This window comes from Dermochelys coriacea, chromosome 9 (assembly GCF_009764565.3).
Source record: "Dermochelys coriacea isolate rDerCor1 chromosome 9, rDerCor1.pri.v4, whole genome shotgun sequence".
NCBI lineage: Eukaryota > Metazoa > Chordata > Testudines > Dermochelyidae > Dermochelys > Dermochelys coriacea.
The window spans coordinates 22,350,735-22,376,859 of NC_050076.1; the positions used below are offsets into that span (position 1 = coordinate 22,350,735).

At 39.5% G+C, this 26,125-nt stretch overlaps 1 protein-coding gene across 7 annotated transcripts in view; it reads left to right on the top strand.

Annotated features, from left to right (window-relative positions):
• Positions 1–26,125, top strand: part of IFT80 (intraflagellar transport 80) — a 145,016-nt gene that overhangs the window by 41,973 nt on the left and 76,918 nt on the right. For 6 of the 7 annotated variants that reach the window (XM_043491885.1, XM_038417223.2, XM_038417225.2 and 3 more), the window contains exons 4-6: positions 1,014–1,124; positions 3,216–3,284; positions 20,900–21,009. In XM_043491885.1, the coding sequence (XP_043347820.1) occupies positions 1,014–1,124; positions 3,216–3,284; positions 20,900–21,009 (290 nt within the window). The remainder of the gene's footprint in view (positions 1–1,013; positions 1,125–3,215; positions 3,285–20,899; positions 21,010–26,125) is intronic. The other variant, XM_043491884.1, reaches the window with a different exon arrangement.

Consider the following 26,125-nt stretch of genomic DNA (forward strand, 5'->3'; position numbering starts at 1 on the left):
TTGTACCAGCTTTTACCCTTTGGTGCTGAGTGGACTTTCAAATATAAGGGGGGGATCAGAAGTAGGAATTCCTTGGTTTGAGGCACTTTTGATTCAGTTTAATTCCATATGTATTATAGTTTTGAGGCAGTGAAATGGCACAAACTAATTTAGGTTAGTCAAGTCCAGATAAAACTGAGAGGGACCTAACCAAGGTAGCTGAATTTGCAGCACGGTGTCAAATGCAGTTCAATGCTAATAAATGCAAAGTAATGCACATTGGAGGGAAACATTTAGACTATTCATATACTGTACGGGAGTCTCAATTGTATCAGGAGAGGAAAGGGTTTGGGCATCAATATGGACAGCTAAATGAAGACCTTGGCTCAATGTAATGTTGTGATAGAAAACAACTCAAGCTGTTATGATAATGGTCACCCTATGTCTAAAAGGATATTACAGAATTAGAGCGCATTTAGAGAAGTTGACTAAAGTGCACAGGGATGTGTGAAAAGTGAAAATGAAAATACTGGGATTGTTTATCTTAAAAAGGAGAAAATAAAAGGGGACAAGATAAAATAATAAATGTGAGCTTCTATTCTCCCTATGTCAACTCAAGAACAAAGGGACATTACGTTAAATTAAAAGGTGGCAATTTCAAAACTGATGAAAGGAAATCCTTTTTCACAAAAAGGTAGCAAGATTCAAAAAGGGATTAGACATGTGAATATCAAGAATATTCAGAGTTGTAGTAAATGCGCACCTACATTTTTAAGAGATAGTAAACCTCATGCTTATATTTTTAAACTAATCTAGCAATTAGAGACTGTGAGGTTTCTTGTGCTTTCATCTGAGGTGCCTGGTGCTGGCCACTTGGAGACAAGATACTAGACTAGATGGGAATTCCTATGTTCCTATGAAATAAACAGTATTTTAATTTTAATCAGTTTTTAAAACTGTGGAGGACATGATGTTAAGGTTATGGGCACCATGTATAAATAAGATATCTAATTTTCTAACTTAACTTTTTTTAGGCAAGTTCCATTTGATTTCAAAGATAGGAAGAGTGGAAAAAAGTGTAGAGGCTCACTGTGGAGCTGTACTTGCAGGAAGATGGAATTATGAGGGAACAGCGTTGGTTACAGGTAAGAGTTTTTCCTTAAAGAATTAAAGATGGAAATTAAAGTAATAAAAAGGCCCTTAAGAGAGAGCATAATTTAAAGATATGAGGTTAATATGCTAAATAGCTTCAAAGAAGGGAATACACCACTTATGTATTAGGGCCAGGGCTTGTGTACAGGGCCACTTAATGTGTGTCAAGCCAGGGCATAAATCTACAGCACTCTAGCCTGCCACACACTAATTGGCTGTGTGGACCCTGCTGCCATGCACAAAAAGTGCCATAAATAGTGCACTTTGATTTACTCCTATTTTTGTGGTGGTGGGGTCCACGCATCCACTTAGTGTGCGGGAGGCTGATGCACTGTAGATTCACACCCCAGCTTGCTATGCACTGAGTCGCCTTATGGACACACACCTACGTTATTAAACAATTCAATTTATGGAATGTAAGTAACTACTTCCCCTGAGGGATAAATCCGGTTGAATTTGTATAGAGGCAACTTTGAGGTGAATCCTTGACATTTATTTAGAAGCTGCAGATTGAAATTTCATAAACTTAATTGCAGTTACACCAAATTTAGATAGATAAAACTGAATCTGAGTCTACAGACAAGAGACCCAGCATTAAATACATAAGAAAAAGAGCAGTGATCCAAGAATGGGGCCACTACATTGTTGATTTTAATAAATTTAACTGAATTAATTAATACATTTAAAAATAAGAACAGTGATTTACAGTAAAGGTAATGTTCTTTTGGTTAATGGATCGTTATGCAGGGATAACTCATCAATACCAGTTAAAATAATTAATTCTGATGGTATTTTTTTATGCATAAGACAATCAGAAGAAATTATTGAAAAATGTAAAATATGTTAATATTCAGATGTTTAAATGTAATTTTTTGTACTTAGACTTTTTTGTTTTTTACTTATGAAATTAGATAAACAGCACTATTATTGGCTGTCTTACATTCTAGGTAGTTACTATATTCTATATTAAACATTTAATGTGTGTGCACACAAATGCATACATTAGTGACCACTCTAGTAAAGATTGCCTAAGTGTTTTCACTTTAAACCCATCTTGAGTTGCTCAGCTTTTTGAGATGTTTCACTTTTTGGGACTGACTTTTTCAGATCTTGGACTCCGCTCACATTGAATCTCTCTGTTTTTAGAAACATAAGTAAAAATAGTTCACCTGTTTCTGAGTAGAAAGAAAGTTACAATAAATAAAATTCCTCTTTCTCCCACCCCAAAAAAATCACTCCAGTGCTCAAACAAAAAGGAAGAAGAAGAATGTTCTTGTAACTGTTGTTGGATAGTTACAACAGATTTGGTGTTTGAAGTAGAAAAGCAAAATTTGGCAATAAATAGACCTCATGGAGGGGAAATGACTTTGTGTTCTAGTGATAATTTATTTTCAACTATCTGAGTTAGAAGACTTTGCAAATAGAACTCTGCTGTACATTTTTAATTATGATAGCACTTTAAAGTAACACTTGGCTTGAAGGTAGGCTGCAGTGTGTGTATACAGACTTTGCTTCATAGTGAATATGTATATAGTGAAGGTGCACATTGAGCCTTTTGGAGCATTTCCTCATTCAGACTCCCTACTTCAAGATTTTTGGGAATTTGCAATTTAATTATGGAAATCAAGCTTTTAGAGTTGAGAGTTCCTATAAACTTTATCCTCAAATTTCACCATATAAATCACCAGTTTAACTTCTAAGGCCTGATACTACTGTCTTTCTATCTGCAAAAACTTAAGGATATCAGGTCTGGGTTACTAAACTGTAAACAAATGAGCCGTACCAGTAATGATGAATAGGGGATGTGGAGTGAGGGGAGAGTTGGGTAATTATTGACTCTCCCTTACCAGAAGCAGTGTCAGGCAAGATGACTACAGGACTCTAGGTGGACGAGAAGCTGTGATGACAGCAGCAGAAAAGCAGTTTAAATATGTTTTCCATAAGACACATTCTTTCTAATTAGCAATTTAAATAAATGAATAAATACATAGAATTAACCTTAAGTGTACCTAAATTTATAACTGTCATATATTTTAATTTTTTTGAATTTTGAAAGAAATGGGATGACTTTCTGTTGTTTACAGTTGGTGAAGATGGACAAATAAAAATCTGGTCTAAAAGTGGAATGCTAAGATCCACTTTAGCACAGCAAGGTAAGTTAATTGATTTCCTTAAAGCTTGGTTTTACATGTTTAATTTTGGCTATATATAATATATTATAGTGCCTTTCCCTAAATCTGGCGGTAGTTGCTTAGATCAGGATATTAGGGCTTAACTCAATTCAATTAAAATCAAAGGGAATTTTTTCTGTTGACTTCACCAGAAGTTAGATCAGGTCGTATTCTTTGAGAGGCAGCCTTCTTTGAAAGCCTATCGCATCTGAAAACTGTAGGCTTTTGGTTGGCAAGTACTGATTCTAGGTTTGCATATGTATCCTGTTCCAAAACATTTTTCAGAGAATATATCAGCTACAAAAGTTGTCAAATAAAATTATAACAGTAGGTCAATAAATGAAGTTTGAAAAGTTTATCTTTAAGAATTGGTTATTTAAAAAAATCAAAATATATTAATATTTTCTGATATAAAATCTACTTTAATTAAGTGAATTGCAAACTTGCAACTTGAATAATATTTGCATGTCCTCAAATGAAAAACATTAATATTCTTTCACCAAGTGCATCGTTGACATGCATGGAATCTTCGTTACCAGTGACACTCTGACACTCTATGACATTCTCTGTATCTGCTGGGCCAGGACCCAGCTTCGTTTTCAGTATCCATGCCTCTTTCAGGACCCAGTATATGGTCCAGATATGTACCAGTACTGTCAACTGTTCCTTTGGTACCGATGGCACCACTGGGTTGAGCCGTGGATGACACTGGACACATGGTAGTCCCATCAGGAGTGGCCCCATTGCCACCATGAAGCTATTTGAAGAGATCCTCACAGTCAAGCTCAGAGGCATCTTCCTCCCCTTCCCCATCTCGCTCTTGCTCTCGAAGGTCATTGAGACACACGAAAGCTTATGCTCTAATAAATTTGTTAGTCTCTAAGGTGCCACAAGTACTCCTTTTCTTTTTGCGAATACAGACTAACACGGCTGCTACTCTAAAAGCAGGAATCATAGTTAGTACCGGGAAAATACCGTTCCTGCAGTAGAGACAGGGGACCAAGGCCTAATTCTTTCTGGCTGCCGATGCCGTATCCTTACCTGCAGTGGCCTCTGTGGAATCCCTGCGAAGTCCCTCAACAAAGTCTCAGGCATCTGCTCACTCTAGGGCAAGATTACCTGTACCTCCAGTAGGATTTTCCCATTGGAATCACCAGTCCTGCAGCGAACAGCAGAGGGGGCTTCCTCTGCAATAGGGCATTCTGAATCTTTAGGTCAGTCAGATGTTGTTCCTCAAGACATTCCATTGGTCCCAACTAGATCTTCCTCCTCATCAACAGATGATGCAGCAATACTCCAGTCCTCATCTCCGGTACCAGAAGATTTCAGGTCAGATCAGGATCTGTTCAGATGTATGGTGTCAGCCTTAGGTGTTCAGACCCAGTTTGTATAGGAAAACACAAATAAATTGTAGAATATCCTCCAGCCATCACTTCCTTGGAGAGTTTCACTCCCTATAAATGAAGCAATACTAGAGCCTGCTAAATCCCTATGGAATGCCCTGGCTTCATTAACACCCACAGAAAAGCGCACTGACAAAAAAAATACTATGTGCCATGCAGGGCTTCCAATATTTTTTCTCTCATTTGGCTCCAAATTCCCTGGTTATGACAGTAGCAAATGAGCGAGTGAGACAGGAAAGATATAAATCTACACCTAAAGAAAGAATCTAAAAGGTTAGATTTGATGGGGAGAAAGATCTATTTGACTTCTTGCAGATGTGTATTTCAAACCAGCAAGCTCTGTTATTGAAATAGGATTTTGTGAACTGGGATGCTATGTCCAAGTTTTGGACAAGTTGCCAGAATCCTCAAGAAAGGAGTTCAAGGACTTTGATATGAAAGGCTGTTTAGTGGCCAAAACATCCTTACATCTTCCCTGGATATAGTGGATGCTTTGTCTAGGCTCATGTCCTCAGCTGTAACAATTAGAAGAATCTCATGGTTATAAAACTCTAGTGTAGCTCCTGAAATCCAACAATGCATTGAAGGCTTGCCATTTCATGGTCGCCTGCTGTTTTCAGAGAAAATTGATGACACAGTTCGAGCTGACAGAGTCTTTTAGGGACTCCCATGCCACCTTATGCTCATTGGGGTTTTATATTCAGGCCACGAAGAGATGGCATTTTGAAAACCAACAGAAACAACAATATTGTCCTTGGTAATATTTCCATCAGTCCTCCTACCCTATGAGGCAGCAAAATTTCCCTAGAGGGGGGACAAATCACAGAGGAGGAAACCTTCTGAGTCTAGCTTTAGTCAAATGGCCCCTCCTTCTCTTCTGGCTTTTTGAGACCACATCTGGGGAACAGTGATTCATATTCTCCTTCACAATACCACTGCAATGTATTACAGGAACAAGCAGAGGGGGTGCCTGCTCCAACCCGCTTTTTCAGGAAGCAATAAAGTTTTGTCATCTCTTCATCGAGGAAGATATGGCTACAGTGGCTCACTTGTCAGGCTCTCAGAACCAACTGGCTCATCACCTTAATCAAACATGGGTGGTCTCTAAAGAACAGTGTACTGAGGTCCATTTTCTGGCAATGGGGTATCCCTTCTATAGACTTGTTTGTGACAAAAGACAACAGGAAATGTCATCTGTTCTGTTCTCGAGCAAGACTAACCCCAGAGTCTCTTACCAACACCTTCCATCTGAATTGTGAGGGGAACATGATGCATGCTTTCTCTCTCTGATCCCTCAAGCTCAAATTGGATCACGCCAGACTGATTCTGAGTGCACAAGCATAGTTGAGGCACTTTTGATTTTCTGACCTTTTCTGACCTTCTCTCTCTATCGGCTCGACCTCCCCAACCCACTCACTCAGCATCACAGTCAGGTAGTTCATCTGGCTTTAAGCAGTCTGCGCCTTACTGTATAGATGCTTCGTGGCTAGACAAAGAGGAGGGGCAATGCTCAGAAGCAGTTAGACACATTCTGCTTAATAGTAGAAAACCAGCCACAAAGCCAACCTATTTGCTTAAGTGCACGTGGTTTTCTATTTGGGCAACGTCCAAGCAAATTCAGCTCACATTAGCACAGATTCAGAACATTTTGGATTATTTGCTGCAGGTGAGCTCCCTGAAGGTTCACTTGGTGGTGATTTCAGCTTTCCTTCCTCCCAGTCAAGGGAAGTCGGTATTTTCAAAACCTATGATAAGATTTTTTAAGAGTATTACCCATTTTTTTCCACTGGTGAAGGAAAGAGTGCCACTGTGGGACCTTAATACGGTCCTGGGTGCACTGATGGATCCTTTGTTTGAGCTGACAGCAACATGTTCATGGGCTCTCCTCTCACAGAAGATGGCCTTCCTTGTGGCTATAACATTCACAAGAAGAGTTAGTGAGTTGCAGGCCTTAATGGCACATCCTCTGTACACTCAGTTCTTCATGGACAAGGTGGTTTAAGACAATGCTCATTATTTTTGTCCAAAGTGGTATCTTGGTTCCACCTTCGTCAGGTTATTTACTAATCTATATTTTTCCCAAACCACATTCAAGTGTGGAGGAACAGCATCTACATAACTTAGATGTCAGTTGATGTTTAACATTTTATTTAGAAAGTCCTAAGCCATTTCATTCATCACCTTGACTCTGTGTTCTACACTGAGCAGATGAAGGGACAACCAGTCCCTACTCGGACTATTCACAGGTGGACAGTTGCCTGCATTACCACTGCTAAGGGAGGGGCTCATATGATGCCTCCACAGTGATTGCAGGCTCATTTCCAAGAGCTCAGGTGACATTGGATGCGTTCCTTAAGGATGTCTCAGTTGTGGATATCTGCAAGGCTGTGCATACCTTTGCTAGACATTACACTGTCACACCGACATCAAGATCAGATACAAACTTGGGGAAGGCAGTCCTGAAATCACTATTTAAATAGATTCTGAGCCCACTTCTTGCTATAACTGTTTGTGAGTTACCTGAGTGGAATACTTGTTTACAGCCACTTGAAAAAGAAAAGACTGTTTACCTGCATCGTCACTTCTTGTTCTTTGAGATTTCGGTGCATCAGAGTCTTCAGCCAGTGATTTTGATGGGAAAGAACTGAAGGGGGACATGGCAGTTCTGCCCTTGTGTAGCTATGGGAGGGGAGCACGAGCACCACCTCCATGGGTACTACTAAGCAAAATTCTCTGACTTTGACACGTTGGGTGCATGCACACCTGAGTGGAATACATGTCTGCACTAACATCTCAAAGAACAACAGTTATGGTCCAGATAAGTAACCATCTTTTTCATGGTGACTCTCTTGTTGTAACAAGAAATGTTTGCTCTGCTGTTCACCTGTCAATCCATCTTCATATATTGATTTTCCATGCATGCTTTTTCTCTCTTCTGGTTTCCCAATGCATTGATGCCTATAGTGATGCTCACATGTTGGACTAAATTCACAGTTGGTGCAAGTGGGCACCATTCTGAATCTTGAAACTAAATTCACAGAAAATGTTGTTTCATACTTCCATAGAATTTAAGGCCAGAAACCATGATTTGATCATCTAGTCTGACCACTTGCATATCGCAGACCTTTAAATTTCACCCAATTACCCCTATATTGAATGCAATAACTTGGATTAGACTAAAGCATTTCAGTCTTTAGGACCTTTAAATTGTTTTGTACCACAGGCAGAAAACAGGTGACACCAGTGCCTGCGGCCCCTGCAATGGCAGGGAGCTGATTAGGTGTGAGAATGATTTAGGTAAGATGGTATCAGCAGGCAATCCACGCCCCATGTTGCAAAGAAAAGTGAAAAATCCCCAGGGTCCCTGCTAGTCGCAATTCCAAATGGCTCTTGACATGTCCAATATGGTGTCCAGATCAATGGCCACTGCACTGACTATGCAGAGATTCTACTAATTTTTTTTTACTCCTAGATTAGTCAGAAAATAAGCTTTCCTGCTTTTTAGCACCAGATTGGTTTCTTAACTTTGAGTGAACTAGTCAGTGAAGTGATCTAGTTGAATAGATTGTAAAATAAATAAATAAATAAATACATTCTTTTTGTACCTATAGAAAGGCTACTGCTGTCAAAAGCTGTAGAAACTAGGTGTGCGGTTGAGATCTACTAGTCTAAAACCTTGCAGGACATGGTGACCATCAACAACCAGGTCAATTCACTAATTCCAGATAATACATCCTTAGTTTTAAAGTCAAAACATTTTGATAATGTTTAGCATTTCAACCTACTCTGATTCCAGGTCTTTAGCCAGTGACTTCCACCAGTTCAGGGACTTGACTTTCTGGAAAATTTGGAAGGAAACGTATTGCTATGTATTATTTTGTTTATTTAATTTAATAGATTTATTATATTTAATAGATTATTTTAATAGATTATAATAAATTTAGGCCCCAACATAGATTTTCAATTTCAAATTTAATTTTAAATAGGTTTATTTGTAAAACAAACAAAAAAAAATCTGTATTTAATTTACATTGTAAAAATTCTTTTTTTTTTTTAAATCAGTGATTTTTTTTATCCACCCTGCCTCCAGCATAGGCCAAGCAGTTTTGGTTCTCTGAGCTAATGAACCTTTCAGTTGAGTGGTCTGTCACCTAACTAGTCTTATCAGACTTGATCTCACAAAACAATGGGCACATCCCTTCTCTGGATATGATGTCCCTGCACCTGACCACCTGGGATGTTGGCAGGATGACTCCTAGAGAGGGAAGCTGCTCTCCTGCAAGCAGGACGTTCTCATTCACAGCAGGAAACCCTGAACTAGGTTAACATATAGATCAAATTGAAGAGATTCTCTTCTGGGCAATGTAACATCAACTTTTACCAGTAACGTGCTATGTTAGAATATTCTTACTCCCTTTAAATGAACTGGATTCTTCTTTTGATTTGGATGCATCTAGCAACAGTATCTACTGGTTATCCCCTGTTAGGGGATACATTGTTTCCTCGCACCCAATGGTGGTGTGATTTCTCAAAGGGCTCATTAATATGTTTACATCCATTCCAGAGATTTATCCATCATGGGACCACACCTTGATGCTGACAGGACTGATGGGTTCCCATTTGAGTCTCTGGCTACGTGCTGTTTCTACCACCTTCCAGTGAAAACTGCCTTCATGGTGGTTATCATGTCTGCTAGATGGATAGAGGAGATTCAGACTTTCAGGGCAGACCGACCATATACACTCTTCCACAAAGACAGAATCCAGGCCTCACTTGAAGGTTCTCAGGTGGTCTCAGATTTCACATCAACCAATCTATTCACCTCCCAGTTTTCTTCCTAAAACCACATCCCTCTCTGAGTGAAAAACACCACATGTTGAATGTTGTGAAAACACTATCTTTTTATTTTGACAGAACCAAACCATTCAGATACAAATGTAGATGCTTTGTGGCATTTGCTGAAAGGGTTACGGTTAACCAATATCTTCCTAGAGTAGGGGTTCTCAAACTGGGGGTTGCAAGATGGTTACATGGGGGTCAGGAGCTATCAGCTCTGTATGGCTGGCAGCCCCAAGATCCCATTAAATTAAATTCCCCCTCCCAGTTTAAATTTATAAAAGGGGGGTAACACTCTGAGGCTTCCTGTGTGAATGGGGTCACCAATACAAAGTTTGAAAACCACTGTCTGAGAGAATATCTAAATGGGCCTTTCGCTGTATTAAGGTTTTTATTATACCCCAGGAAAGACCTCCCCGGGCAAGTTAGGGCTCACTCCGCCTCTACCCTGGCAGTCTCCATGTCCTGTCTGGTGAATGTCCCCATACCAGAAATATACAGAGCAGCAACATGGACTTTGATTCACAGATTCCATTATTCTTCCATTATTTCCTGATGCAGGCTTTCAGATTGGATGTGAACTTTGGTAGGGCAGTCCTGGAGTCACTCTTCAAGTAGGCCTCCACACATTCATCTTCTGACACTGGGATAACTGTTTGTCAGTCACCCTGAGTAGAATCTCTGTGGACAGTCACTTGAAGAAGAAAGAAGTGTTGCTTACCCTAGTAACTGTAGCTCTTTGAGAATGTGTATTGACAACACAACTCAATCCCACCCTCTGTCCATGGCGTTTGGATTCCTGCTCCTGGGATTTTTACTAGTGAAGGAAGTGAGTGTGGTTTGCTGCTACCTTGCCCATTATACTTTCTGCTATGGGAAGTGAGAGGATGTACAGAGTGCAGGCACGGCCACAGCAGACACTGCTATTAAAAAAATATTCAATCTAATCTATGTACATGGGGTGCATCTGCACTGAGAGTGGAATCTTTAGGCAACATATGTTAAAGAACCTCTGTTATTGTAGGGTAAGTAACTGTTCTTTTTTGAATGCTGATCTCTGTGTGTATTCCTCTGTGAATACACAAGTGTTCCATGTGCCTGAGATCAGAGAATTTTAGCAAGTAGCATCTTTTGGTATACGCATGCACTCTTGCTCTCCTTGTGTTTTATGCCGAGGGCAAAAGGGGCAGTGTGGACTGATGCCTCTCCAGTTCTTTCATACAGTTGCCTGGTGTGAGTCAGACTCCAGTGTCTGGAACTGACCCTCTTTTTGACTTTTTTCCTATAGATATTTCCCAAGTTTTCATATAATTAGTAGATATTGTTAGTAGTATAATAAGTTTAGATAGTGGTTAGTTATAATTCCCGCCCTGGTGAATCCTCCAATTCCCTGGCCTGGGCCTTGGAGCCAAAGGTTTAGCTCTTATGAGAAGAAAGGTGTTTAGTTCTACCAGCCTTTATTTTAGAATTTCCAACTCTCAAGCCGAGCTGGCAAAATGTAAGTTTTTATTATTCTAAGTTCCTGGACTATGAAGGCAAGTTTCCTAGGAGGATAGGGTTCAATTTCAAGCCCTTATTGACAAGGACAGATTCATGGCAAGAACGTGTTACAAGCAGCAGTTGACACTGCCAATACTGCATCAAGATCCATGACAACTGCTATAGTGATGCACTGGGAAACTTGGCTATGCTCTTTGAGGTTCCCCAAGGAAGTACAGAACAGTATGCAGGACTTGCCCTCTGATAAAGTTAATCTTTTCAACCAGAAGACAGAGGAGTCTTTGCATTCAGTAAAACACTCCAGGGCAATCCTCCACTCCTAACCCTGAAGAGGAAGAATCATGAGCAGTCTTACAAGATGAGGTCTTTACCACAGTTCTTCTACCACCAGCGGTCTTACAAGCCACCTCACAAATGGCGGAAGGTGCAAAAACTGAGATGGATTGCCCCAACCATCTGTACTGCAGCTACCCAGCTTCCCATCCCCACTCCCCGGATGCTTGTGAGTTGTGAACCAGTGTTGATGCTGTCTCCACCTACTTCCAAGGTCTGCTTTGGAGAACGTCTAGCACAAATTTCCCACAACTGGAGAGCAAAAACAGACATATGGGTGCTGAATATAATCCATTCCAGCTATGCCTTAGAGTTTGTCTCCCTATCTCCTACAAAACCTCTTTCCCCATGTCTCTTTAGGGACCAGTCTCACAAGGAGATCCTTCTTCAGAAGGTAGAATCCCTCCTCCAATGGGGAGCAATAGAGAGGGTACTGCTTCAGCCTTAAGTAAAAGGATTTATTCCAAATATTTTCTAGTCCCCAAAACAACAGGAGAATGGAGACCCATTCTTGGACTGTGGTAGCTCAGTGTGTTTAATTGCAAGTTAAAATTCCACATGGTTATGTTGTCATCAATAATACCATTCCTAGAAAAAGACATATAGTTCACAATTCTCAATATGAAAGACTCAGACTTCGACATCAATATTCAAATATCTAGATTACTGGCTTCTCACAGGCAAGATATGTCCAGAAGTCATAACAAGTATTCCATTGCTACTCCATCTATAGGCATCCCTGGGAATCTCTGTGAACATGGAAAAGTCTTCTCTGGCTCCAACCCAGACTATAGATCTAATAAAAGTGACTTTAGACTCAATCAGAGCAAAGGCATCTCTCACTGTGGACAGATTCCAGCCATGGGCATCCTGATAGATCAGGTTATGCACAACTGTCAGGCATTGGTCCAGATTTGCCTTACTCTCATGGGTCACATGGTATCATGTATTTATGTAACACTGTTCACCAGACTCCACTTCTGATGTCTGCATGCTTGGCTTTGAACAGAATATACATTGAGCAAACACAGCATGAATACTTTATTGATAATACGCACCAAGACAAGGGTCTCTCTGACTAGGTGGAAAGATCTTGCACAAGCGTGGTTGCATGCTCCTTTCCTATGCCCCACACCCAACAGAATAATAATTGCAGATGCCTCTTTGGTAGGTTGGGGGGCTTATGTGGACAGTCAAACAGCACTGGACACTTGCACACCCTGGGAAATCTAGACCTCTGAACAGTCCAAGAATCATGCAGGGCATTCTTACTATGAATCCAGTCTCACCACGTTCTCATAATGTCAGGCAATATGAGAAGCATATTTTACATAAACAAACAGGTAGGAGGAAGATCCATTCCCCCATTTATCAAGCACCACATTACCCTATTGGCAGTATACCTCCCAGGAACCCAGAATTCACTGGCAGCCAATCTCAGCAGGCACTTTGCCACTGATCATGAGTGGGATTTGCACAGCTCAGTGGTGAACAGCATCTCAGTGGGGACACCCTACCTGTGACAAACAGGAAGTGCAGAACATACTATTCCAGGGAACTCAGGGCCAGTTCTCCAGAGGCAGTGCTCTCTTACTCCCTGTCAGAGTTGCTGGCTGAGGCAGGAGCAGATGCAGGTTGGAGTAGGGGCTGGATAGCGTGAAAACAGGCAAAGACTAGAGCAGAAGCTGAAGCAAGCGCTGGCAGGAGTAGGAGCAAGGGCAGTCTGTTGAAACTACTGGCAGTGGGAGTGTTCTTGATTAGGGAGTGATGATGAGCAGACAGAAGAGAGTGCTTCCTTTAGGAGCCAGTGTCCCTACCTTGGGATCACCTTGGTGGGTCATCACCTGTGGATTGGCTGAACCCTGGTGAAATGACCTAGGGCATATCACAAGACCTGCAGGTAATAGTCTCTGATGATCCATCACACTCTCTGGCTCAGGGATGACCTATTGGATTTAAGTAGGCTTGGGTTCAGAGGCTTTGGCGGGCTCAGACTCAGAAGTGTCACATTTCCTTGGACAGACTATTTGACTTCTATCCCATTGCTTCCTCGAATACTGCAGAAGATTAGTCAGAACAGAGCTCATCATGCCCAAATGGCCCAGACATTTCTGGTTCTTGGGTCACCTACATCTGTCAACTCAGTCACTCATCAGAATTCATCCCTTCCTGGACCTATGACTCAAGAGAACCTCAGGGTCAGACATCTCAGTCTTGAAGTTCTTCAACTCACAGGTTGGTATTTGGATGGGCATCAGACCTAGAATGTTCCTGTTCTGAAAGCATATCCCATTCTCACTAACAGCAGAAAGGACTTAACATTTTCTGGTAATCTTGCCAAGCGGAAGTGTTTCTCTGTCTGGGCCCAGCAGCACCATATGTCTCCTGAGACAATGGGTATTCATGATATTTTGGTTTACCCCCTTACCCTCAAGATGACAGGATCTTTCCCTTAGCTCAATATAGATTCACCTCTTGGCAGTCAGCACATGACACCCTCCAACGGATGGCTACTCTCTTTACTCACTGTCAGATTCCAGGGTGCAGTCCAGACCAGTGAAAGGTTGTGTCACGGCCTGCCCCATAACCTTGGATGCCTCACAATGTTTTGCTGTTGCAAACCTGGGCTGCTCACCAACAGCCTAATAGCATGCAGGGTACACCCTGAGTATCTATGTAAACCTGTAGTCCTGGTCCTGCAACTCTGACCCCAGCAGCCTGTGAGCAACACACCAATCACACTCCAGCTTCCAGAATCGTTGGTTACTACTTGCAGGGAGATTCCAATACTCCCAGTCCTGAATTTTCCTTAAAACGTATGTTCTGCACTGTTCAATCCTCTCCTGGACACTTCAGGTATTATAGGTCTGTTGCCCCTATAAGGGGCAAATATATGACAGTTTGGTACTTTAATTGGAGTTACCAAACACCATTCAGTTTAAACACAACACCGGATTAGTTTTTATTAAAAAATAAAACAAGGGTATTTAACTACAAAGAGAGAGATTTTAAGTGAGTACAAGTACAAGGTATTAAAGTCAGAAATGGTTACAAGAGAAATAAAGATTAAATGCTTTCTTTTAGCTAAAAGTTAACAAATTAGACTTGGTTGAAGATAAAATCCTTACTACAAGTTCCCAGCAACCAAATTTTTATGCCAGGATCCCTCTCAAAAGGCTGCTTCCTTTGTTGTCTTAGGTGAAAGAGAGATAGGGAGAGAGAGAACTTGGGGTATTTTGCCCCTCACTTTTATAGGCCACTCACCCTTTGAAATGGGTTTTTTTTAATGATGACTCCTCAAAGCAAAGTTTATTCAAACCGTAAGTAAGGTGACATGGAGTCTGGAAGTAAAAGTAGTCCCGTGCTCTTTCTTTTCCCCGTGTATGCTGAAATGCAGATTTGTCTTGTCTCCTTGCTGTCTCATGGAACCTGTTTACTTTTTATACGTAAATTGAAGTTTCCTTTGTTTAGGAAAGACCTGTTTTAACCACTCCTCAAAGAAATACCAAAATTATTATATTACTGCCTAGGAGTTTCAGACAGTTTTCAGTCTCTTTCTGTGTTTCAGAGAAGAGAATGCAGATAACCAACTCTTGTTGCCTAGATCCTTTTTCACTTTTGAATGTTCTTCATCCCTGTTCTAACATAGGCGTTTCTCCCACCCCTCCTGAAATTGGGATGTTTCTACAGATTAACCACACTCTAGAAAGGAGACGTATACAAATATGGTGTAACTTAATGACAGAGCCATGTTTTACCTTTATTTTCATGCAAGTTATCACACGTAAAAAGAAGACAAAAGTTTAATACGTAACAACAGTAATAAAATGTTTTAACATATGTTCTAGTGTACTCTTTTACAGATTGGCTGATTTGTACTGTTAAACTCTTAAAGGCCCTGGTTCAGCAAAGTACTTAACCACATGCCTAGGTTAACCGAAGGAGCCAGGCCTAGTGAAGTCAGGCTACTCACATGCTGAAGTACTTTGCTGAATTGGGGCCATACAGACAGACCTACTTTTGAGTTTGGTTTGGTAAACTAAGCTTTGAACTCTGATACAGCCTTCCAGATATTTTTAAACTTACTTTAAAGCAATATAGTTTAGAAATGCTAGTGTGACAAACTGCAAAATATTTATTTTTATATCTATTTCTTAAAATATTTCCCTTTCTAATGACTATAAAATGTTGCTGATTTTGTATTTGAAATTTCTTGCATTTGTAGTCTATTTCAGTTAAGACACACAACTAGGTTTTGTTTTTCAGACTTTGTACATTGAGATCATGTGACCTTTTGACATTTTTTAAGAAACCACATGCACCTGGGTTTGGGTTAAATGTCAGACCCTTATCTCTCTCTAAAACAAATTATCTAAATCCTTTCAACACGTCGAAGGCATTTTTAACCACAGGAGTGGAGGCAAAAAAATGTATTTCTGTTGTTTTAAGGAAGTTCATAGCTCAAATATAATGTGTTTTTCACATTTACAGTGTGAAAAGTAAGATAAGCCAACAATCCTTTGACATCTATTTTTATAAATTGTTTTGCAATATATGCTATTCCCTATTTCTCAATTGATAACATGCAAAAATGCCAGATAACACTTTTTCATGGTTGTACATTTTCAAGTCAAATAACTTAGTGTTGTAAAGCTTGCAAAGCAAGAGCCAAATTCTGCTCTGAGATATGCATGTTGAACTTCCATTGACTTTGCTGAGAGTTGCATATATGTCTGAGGGTAGAACTGGGCACCAGTGAATGACTATCTTACCTTTCTTTTACTTTTGCTTTCAGTTTGTGTTTGATCTAGGGCTAGATCCTGCAAGGCACGGCATCCCCTTTAGCGTCCACTTTACAGGATCAGGCTCCGATAGAATATTCTAAATTGACGGAAAGTTGACTCTGTTCCCACAGACTTGATTGGGAATTTTTTAGGATCTTATGCCAATTAAAACATTAAGTAATTATATTATGGTCATTGTGTTAAACTTTATCTTTTAATTTATCATAAGAATTGCAATAATGGTTTGGACCAGTGGTCCACCTAGTCCAGTTTCCTGACTCCAAAAATGGCCGGTACTAGAGCTTAAGGGAAAGTGTACACAACAGGGCATTTGGAGTGATCCCATCCCTGTCTTCCCCTCCTGGCTTCTGGCAGTCAGAGGTTTAGGGTTGCCCTGAGTATAGGATTACATTCCTGACCATCTTGGCTAATAGCCATTGATGGCCCTATTTTCCATAAGATTATCTAGTTCTTTTTTTAGTCCAGTTATACATTTGTCCATCACAAAATCCCATTGCAGTGATTTCCATAAGTCAATTGTGTGTTGTGTGGAAAATGTACTTACTGTTTGTTTTAACCCTACTGCCTATTCATTTCATCTGGTGACCCCTGGTTTTTGTATTGTGGGAAAGGATAAATAGCACTTTCCCTCCCAATATTCATGATTTTATAAACCTCTCATCATATCTCCCGCCCTCCACCCCATAGTCGTCTCTTTTCTAAGCTGACAGCCATAATCTTTTTAGTCTCTCCTTGTATGGAAGCTGTTTGATTCCCTTGATCATCTTTGTTGCCCTTCTCTGAACCTTTGGAAGTTTCACTATATACTTTTTGAGATGGGGCAACCAGAACTGGACACAGTACTGAAAATGTGGGTGCACCATGGTTTTATATAGTGCCACTATATTTTCAGTCTTATTTTCTGTCCCTTTCCTAATAGTTGCTAATATTTCATAAGCCTTTTTGATTGCTGCTGCGCACTAGTTTTCAGATACTCCATGGTGAGGCCAATATCTTTTTTTTTTCTTTTTTTTTTTTTTTAGTAGAAACCCATTATATATGTGTACTTGGAATTATATTTTCCAGTGTGCACTTATCAATGTTGAATTTCATTTGGCAATTTCATCTGCCCAGTAACCTAGTTTTGTGAGATCACACCATAACTCTGTACTCAGCTTTGGACTTACAAAATTATTCAAGATAGTTATCATCTGCTATCATCTTTGTGTCATCTTATTAAAAGATGGTAGAATTATCATTGCTTAAATGTTTTACCCATTTTATTCACTTGTTATTGCCCTTGATCACTGTACTCCCCCCAACCCCCCAAAACAAAACAGAAGGAAAAAAAAACCCTTTTGAAGGAACTTCCATTATTCCACTTCATGTTTCTGATCCAGAATCTGAGAGATTCACTTTTGCCTCCAGGATTGTACCTGAATTTCAATTTACAGCTAAGTATCAAACAGATAAACTTAGATAAAATGTGAGCAGATTGAGACATGATGGTTAAAATGTGAGTCAACCCTTATGGGGGAAAGAGAGAACATTCTTGGTATTTTATGCAGAGTTCGTAGTGATACCTGTAGTTAAGGCTGCTCAGCTCCTACCATTGCTCATGATTTTTAGCCATTTTCTTGCATGTCATCCCTTCTAGAATCTGTACTCCTACAGTGTTCCATTCATATTCTTGCATTCCGCTGAAATCACAGAGCAACAGATTGACGCACCTGGTATTTCAAGCAGTACTAACATATATTTTGCCTGACATTTCTTGTACTCTGGGATAAATCTTCACTGCAGTTAGCCTAGGCTAGCCTAGCATGGGTTGAGCATCCCAACTACAAAGTCTACCCCTCCAGACCCATGTTACTTCATCTACAGTGGTAGTGTAATAGTCTATGTGCAGTGTTGGATTATTGGTGGGTTAACCTATGATTCTTAGCAATGCATTAAATGGAGCTGCTCTATTATTTTTGTGGTGAGCTGCGCTTGCGCTCTCTCTTTCCTCTCTCTCACCTAGCATGGAACCACTGTATGTGGCAGTGACATATTTCATGTGAATAACTTGCAAGTGGAATCACTCGTTATTAATGCAGAAGGTTCTGAAGGCAGAACAGCATTTAGTAGCAAGAACTTTTAATGAGAATGTCATTAAAGAATTCAGTCTGCAAACCACAAAGTGATTTGTAGCACACTTGACTAACTTCTTTGCCTCTTCATTTCTTTCCTGTTCACTAAACATAAAAATGTTGTTTTAGGTACATTTCTCCAATTTATGCGTCTTTCTGATACCACTCCATAGCTTTACTAGAAGACTGGTGTCAGTTCTGACCAACTGGCAGCACAGGAGAGGGATTTCTTGGACAGCATCTTTGTTCAAACACTGAGGAAGAGCAGCAGAAATGGAGCAGCCAAATGCAGGGGTAAAAGCATTTCCTTGTAGAGAAGAAAATCTGAAGGCTGCTTGATGCTAAGATATGAAAGAAGACCTCAGATATTATGGGTAATATTTTCAAAAGCAACTTAAGACTCTAACTCATTCAGTGCCTAAGTCATTTTTAAAAATGGGACTTTGGGTCTTAAGTCACTGAAGTGCTTTTGACAGTTTTACTCTATAAGTATGCTAACATCTTTCTTCACTTTCACAGTTTTACACTAAAAAGAAAAGGAGTACTTGTGGCACCTTAGAGACTAAAAAATTTATTTGAGCATAAGCTTTCATGCATCCGATGAAGTGAGCTGTAGCTCACGAAAGCTTATGCTCAAATAAATTTGTTAGTCTCTAAGGTGCCACAAGTACTCCTTTTCTTTTTTGCGAATACAGACTAACACAGCTGCTACTCTGAAAACAGTTTTACACTATCACCCATGGTAGAAATGGTGGGAGTGGTAGTATGAATAGGTAACTTACATTTTAACAATCATGTTGTCTTGATTTGCTCACATTTTACCTAATTTTTTCTGATTATTTGATACTTTTCTGTAAATTGAAATTCAGGTACAATCCTGAGGTAAACGTGAATCTCAGATTCTGGGTCAGAAACATGAAGAAGTAGAATAATGGAACTTCCTTCAATTTTAGGGGGCAAAATCAATAGTGAAATAATGAGTCCGTCAGAAATGGTCTTTTCTGGGTTTCCTCACCCTCTGTTTACTAATGCAGCTTTCAAAGGCAAGTACACTGTTCTTTCATTTTCCCAGTTGGTAAGTCTGATCAGAACAGAGTTGTAGTTCAATGCATTATAGCTGAAAGCAGCTTCAATGTATGTTTAAACACTTGATAAAGAATAATGCAGGTGCATCAGGATATTGGTAATAATAGAATACAAAGCTTTTCATGATTAGGTCTGTGGTTCAACTCCAGATGAAACTCAATATCAAGATGTCCATGAAGTCAATGGGACCGGGATTTCACTTTAAATGAATTATGTTAATCATTGACCTTGCAAGGACATATGTCTTTATTTTATAACATTTAACAACCTATATGATGCTGTATCAGGGTTATTTTTTAAAAATTAAATGAATTCACCACTGGTGAAAGACACCGACTCATAAACCTGAAGATTGAAACTTCCACATATTTCCACAGAATATACAGTGTATATAGCCTGGACAGTGGCTAGTCAATAAATAAGCCAACAAAAACATTTTATAAAACACAGAACCATCAAGATGAGCACATGGATAACCAAAGCAACAACCTAATCTTTTTATTGTATCCTGTACCCTCCCTTCTGAAGCCTCATTATTTGTCAGTAGTTGTCAAGTCATGTTTAAATTCAGACTGTAAACCGTAAGGGGCAGGGACTGCATTTGTCCATAAAGTAGTTTGTATACAAAAGTGATTTAAAATAATAACAGTTCAATTTTCATACCCATTTAATCTTTGACCTTTGATAAGGCTGCCTTCAAGGATGCCATTTAGAGCTAAAAGTGACATGGGCACCTATATACTTGAAATTAAAATGAGACCAATAATTCTTTCCACATAAGCCAATGTACAACCATCAGTTGACAATCTTGCCAAAATTTCACCATCCATGTTTTTATTTTTATATACAGTGGGACTTGTCACTTCCCTCAGGGGCCAGACGATTTCTTTAGATGATGATGGCATAACTGTTTCTGTGGTGGTATCCACTATCATGGAAGCCACTAAACATGGCCAGAGCTGCTATTAAGTTAGTGTGAGGGACGGAGGGTGGTCTCCTCCAACTCCTCTTAGCTGAGGGACAGTTTTCTTTCTCCCACATCAACCAGGTAGCAGTCATCTATAACCCCTTCCCATGGCAGCAATTAGCCCAGTTGATGGGAGCACAGAGATGATAATTCTCTGAAGAGCTGCTGGCTGGAAAGAAAAAGTGAAGAGGTATCATTCATTTGTAACGTCCCTGCTGGCATCTTTTAAAGACTTTTAAGAGTTAGCCTATTGGATTCATCTTCACTCCTGTAGCCACCCAGTAGAATCACCAACAGGAGCAGGTAGATTTGCCTTGTTAAATTATGCTGTTTAGCATCACAGTTGTTCTTAAATATCAATAAGGTATTTAGTAAATATATTGAAATTATTTCTTCTATCAGTATTAAAACAGCTCTGCTTTGACTTTTCAGAATATGCAAATTCCAAATGTTTCAGCAACATTGTTTTATTAACCATTTTAAGTGCCTTTAATAATTTCTGCATATGTTTTTCAAATCGTCTTTATAAGATACAATTTTTTCTGTCTTTCTACAGGAACACCAGTTTACTCGGTAGCATGGGGCCCTGATTCAGAAAAAGTTCTCTATACATCAGGGAAGCAGCTGATTATTAAACCTCTTCAACCAAATGCTAAAGTTTTACAGGTATCATTAATATACATTTACATATCAGGCTTCAGTGATATTTTACTAGTAAAATAAAGTTTCATATAAGTGATACAACTAAATCACCACACAATTTGATATGGGCAGTATTTTTAAACTAGAATTAAATAAAAACTAAAAGAATAAAGACTAGGGCTCCGATCCTGCAAGGAAGTCAGTGGGATTACTCACAGTTCCTAAAGTAAAGCTTGCATATAAATCTGCAGGATTGAGGCCTGGAATTACAGATGTGCTGCAGATCAAGACTGAAATGGATTGGTGAAGATGTGTTGTGAAGCTTTCATAGCAAGCCATACCTTGCTTGCGCCATTTATATATGTCCCTTATTTAGTCAAAATTCAAAATGTATTTTAAATGTAGTAATATACGTGGTAGTACTGCCTGTTATTAAGATTGCTTGCCACTTTCCAATATAAGATGGTTTTGAGTTGTTTATATATTTGCCAAACTTGACCCATTTGGGCTACAAAATTTTGGAAAATTTCACCAAAATTGTTTAGCCATTTCTGGCTAGGGAAAATATGTTGTTTTGCCCATATTAAAAAAATTGGTAACCTTTTCTTTGAGATGTTTCAGTGCCCACTTGCTTTGGAAAGGGGAATTGAAATTTGGAAGGCAGTAGCCTTTGTCAGGTTTCAGACTAGCAACTGTGTTAGTCTGTATACGCAAAAAGAAAAGGAGTACTTGTGGCACCTTAGAGACTAACAAATTTATTTGAGCATAAGCTTTCGTGAGCTACAGCTCACTTCATCGGATGCATGAAAGCTTATGCTCAAATAAATTTGTTAGTCTCTAAGGTGCCACAAGTACTCCTTTTTTAGTAGCCTTTGTGTCAGATATATGCCTTTTTACTGTCCTTGTGAAGATCCATCCAAATATGGCTGAGTTATAAGCATTTGAAAAATAGCACTTTGCACATATTCACTCAAGACCTGCTCGAGCTTCATAGGTAAATTCCCTAAAGATTCTGTCTATGCTGAGCATACCGAATCTGGGACTGATCAGGATTCTCCCTGCAATTGTGCACAGAGCCAGGGAGGGGAATTTATTTTCCCCCTTCTGGGCCCAGGCAGCGTAGAAGAGGAAACTGCTTGATTTAAATGCAGAAGAGATAAAATCCAGTCTTGTGGTAGAGCTAATGTATAGGTAGAGCCCTGCACAGATACAGATTTATGTCCATGGATATAAATTGGTATCCGCAGAACTGGGGGTTCTTCCGGGAACTGCAGAGGTGAAAGGAGCAGAATGTGAGGCTGCCGCTCCCAGGAGCCAGTGCCCCCACATGTACTGCCCCAGCCCTGCCATGCAGCTGTCTGCGTCTCTTGTCTGGGAGCATGCATGCCGCTCGAACACAAGAGTGTGACCAGTGACAGCTGCTGGTGACCCTGGTGCCTGCCCCATTGGGCAGGGCTGGGGGCAGTACAGCCTCACTGAGGAGCTGTCGGCGTGGGGTGCTGGTTCCTAAAAGCGGCGGCCCCATGTTCTGCTCCTTTCACTGCTGCGGTTCCTGGGAGAGCCCTGTGGTTCCTCGGATACCGATTTATATCCGCGGATATCCACATCCACGGGTATAAATTTGTATCTATATATATAAGAGCCAGGACGGGACACTGGGACTAGAGTCTGTCTGGAGATAGGGGAAGAGGAGAAACAAGAAGTGGAAGTGGTAGTAGGAATGGAATTGGCTGGGCAAGGAGATTGAGATGAGTGGCCTAAGGAGTGAACACTGGACTGACTACATGAAGAGAATGGGGCTGCAACAAGGAGCCAGGGGTTGTTGGGAAGAGGCAGGACTGGGATAGGGAAAACATTGGAGGGGATGGGGCAAAAGGGATGGGGCAAGCTGGGGGTGGGGGAAATGGACAGAAGAATGTGCTCACTAGAGCACACTCCCCTCCAGAGCATGGAAATGGAACCCAATCTTCCGGAGTCTCATCATTCCTCTGCTGTTATCAAATATCTGAAACCACGGGAAGAATGTACATCATCCTCCTCTAGTGCTGGTCGCATAGAGGATAACAATGTATGATTACTGTGAGTTACTCAGCTCAAGTGATAGAGGTTTCTGCAGTTGAACTAAAGGTTCCAAACCTGCTGATAACCCTTGTGGGTGTCTTTATGATGCCACATGATTAAATGTCTGGTTCTTTAGTTTACTTTTGTAAAAACTTAGAAAATCTCCTTTTTTCATTCAGTCACACATACCAGCTATATTAAAAGAACATTACTAAGATTGCAAAGTCAAGAACTCAAAAGCTAGGGAGTGTGAAAGTTAAGGTTACCTGTGCAACCTTAATTTTTCCCTTTTGTGCATATGCATTATGATACAGTCGTCAATTACATGATCCCATACTATTTTTTCCACGGGATCTGGGTTTCATTCAGTGCACAGGATGGGCCTGCTCTGGGAGTGAATCAGGGTTGTATAGTTTTCTATAAACTGCTTCATTTGTTGCAAAAGTTGGAAGCTGTATAATGAATGAGGCAGAGGACTGCACAAAGAAAAGGGATGGTCTTGTGGTTACAGCTATTGAATGCTGCCCAAGAGAACTGGATTCTAGCCATGCCTCTGCCACAGAGTTCTTCTGTGATGCTTGGCAAGTTACTTAAGTTTCACAGGTGGTCACTTATTGTGTGTTTGTTTGTCTGACCTGAGACCTAGAGGTCTGATTTGCAGAAGTACTGAGGCATTCACAGCTACAATTGAATTAAATATGCTTTGAACATATTAAGTGCTATATAATACTGAGTACTCTGAAAAATCAGGTACTAGGTGTCTCAAATTTGGCAGCCAAATTTAGTGGACCTTTTGACTTGAATCTATGGCTCAGTTCCTTATCAGTAAAATGGGGATTCTGATACTTCCTTCTCTCGCTGGAGTATTCTGAAAATAAATCAATTTATGTTTGTGGAACACTTAAATACTATAGTGATGTTTGTGGTAGAAAATCCCATTAGTAAATTTTTAATTTGGTCTTCAGAACAGGATCTGAAATTGAATAGCATTTAGTAAACAAGACCTTGTCTACACGTGGAGATTCCGAAATAGATATTCCGGAACAGCTATTCAGGAATGTGCAGACATGCTTCTTTTGGAATAAGAGGGCCTTTTTCCAATTTAGCTTAATCCACTTTGAAAGTGGATTAAAATAAACCAGAAAAAAATTAAAATGGAAATTTTGACCATTTATACTAGGACCTATCAGAGATAGAAATGGGAGCTTTATGCTGTTGGAAGAGATTTCCACACAGCACTTGTCACTATTTCTTGGAACTTCAGAAATATCAGACTTGACTTTTTTTATGTACAGAATCTCTTTTTGTAATTTTTTTGAAATCTTAAATGTATTACATTTCCCCCCACTACTAATGTCTTATACCTGAACTTGTAGTAAGGAAATCCAACTTGACAAGTGGAGTGGTTAAAAAAAATAATTGAGATTACTTTTGTAAAACATCCTGAAATATTTCTAAAATAGCTTTTCTATACATAATGTAGCATATGCAGAATACATGCTGGTGAGATATTATGTTAACATTTTAGTGACACCTGTTTTGGGTGATCTGCATAGATTATTCCCAGTATTTCTGCTCATGAGTAATTCTGTAATCCCAAACTCATGCTGATTTAATATTGAAAGCACTCCACATCTTTAGGTGTTTTCTTTGTTTAAAATATATAATGTTCATATTTTGGGAGAAGGAAGAAGAAACTTCTTGTGTGGTTAGCTTAAAAAAAAGGAGCCGATATGAAGATGCTCAAAGGTTGTGTGTGTCTTATGGTTGCCGCAACCCTCCAGGATTGGCCTGGAGTCCCCAGGAATTAAAGATTAATCTTTAATTAAAGATTATGTCATGCGAAGAAACCTCCAGGAATACGTCCAGCCAAAATTGGCAACCCGTGTGTGTGTGTGTGTGTGTGTGTGTGTGTGTGTGTGTGTGTGTGTGTGTGTAAAGTAATACTAGCAATATTGTGTGTGTGTGTGTGTGTGTAAATTAATACTAGCAATATTGGTATTACTTTTGAAAGCAGATTTTGATAATATATATCTTGTATTAATATGGCAAATTAGCCTTATATACAGTTTTATTACCAAATTTTTAAAAGATCAAAGGATTGTTTGGTAAAAATGTTGCTGTTTAATGTACAATTATATTTGCTGTAAAATCTGAGTGGGGGAAGTGGTGGTTGTATCTGTTTTCTCATTAGAGTTATGGTAACACCTGAAATTCCCAATCAGCATCAAGGCCCCATTATGCAGTGTTCAGCAGATCTGTCTAATAACTGACTACCATCATTTTCTCTGCAGGAGAAAAAGCTAGCATAGCTATTGAACATTTCTTTCTCCAAATACAGGGAGCAGATATTTTAATACTAATTTGTTATTTCTTTGCACAACTTTTATATGAGGAACATGGTAAAAGCTGTTTCATTAGTAAGATGTCAGTAATATGGCCAGTCTTTGGGCTCAAGAATCTATAAGGTATAAATAGTTATGTAGAGTTTACCTCGTATATGAACATATGTCATGTTAATATTCTCAATAAAGCTATCTACAGATAGAAGTAAGCAGTAAAAATGAGTGAAAATGATATTTTAAGGGGGGTGGGGACACAGATAAATGGCTTTTTGAAGTTTAAATGGAGTTTAAGAAATAGATCCATGTTTAAAGGATGAAAAAACAGATATAAGCCGTTGCTGAAAATATTGAATTAGGGAGAGGCCTAAATAGAATAATAGTAACAAGCAGAGGTTTAAAATAAAAAACCCAGAAATTTCAAATAAACAGAAATAGTCTTTGATTTTTTTTTTAATAAAAAAGAAGGAATATGCAGAGGCTTTAAAAATAAATTTAAAAAAATCCTATTGTAGTTTGGAACATTCAAATTGTGGAGACACTTAGACAAAATATAAGTGCATAACCACATTATTACCCTTGTCCTCACTCCCCCTTTATTGTGTGTTATGTTAAATTAAATTGTAAGTTTCTGCAGGAAGAGACCGTGTCTGCTGTATTTGTACAGTGCGAAGCACAACTAGAACCTGATCCTGACTGGGGCCTATAAATGTTACCAGAATAAAAAACAGTAAATA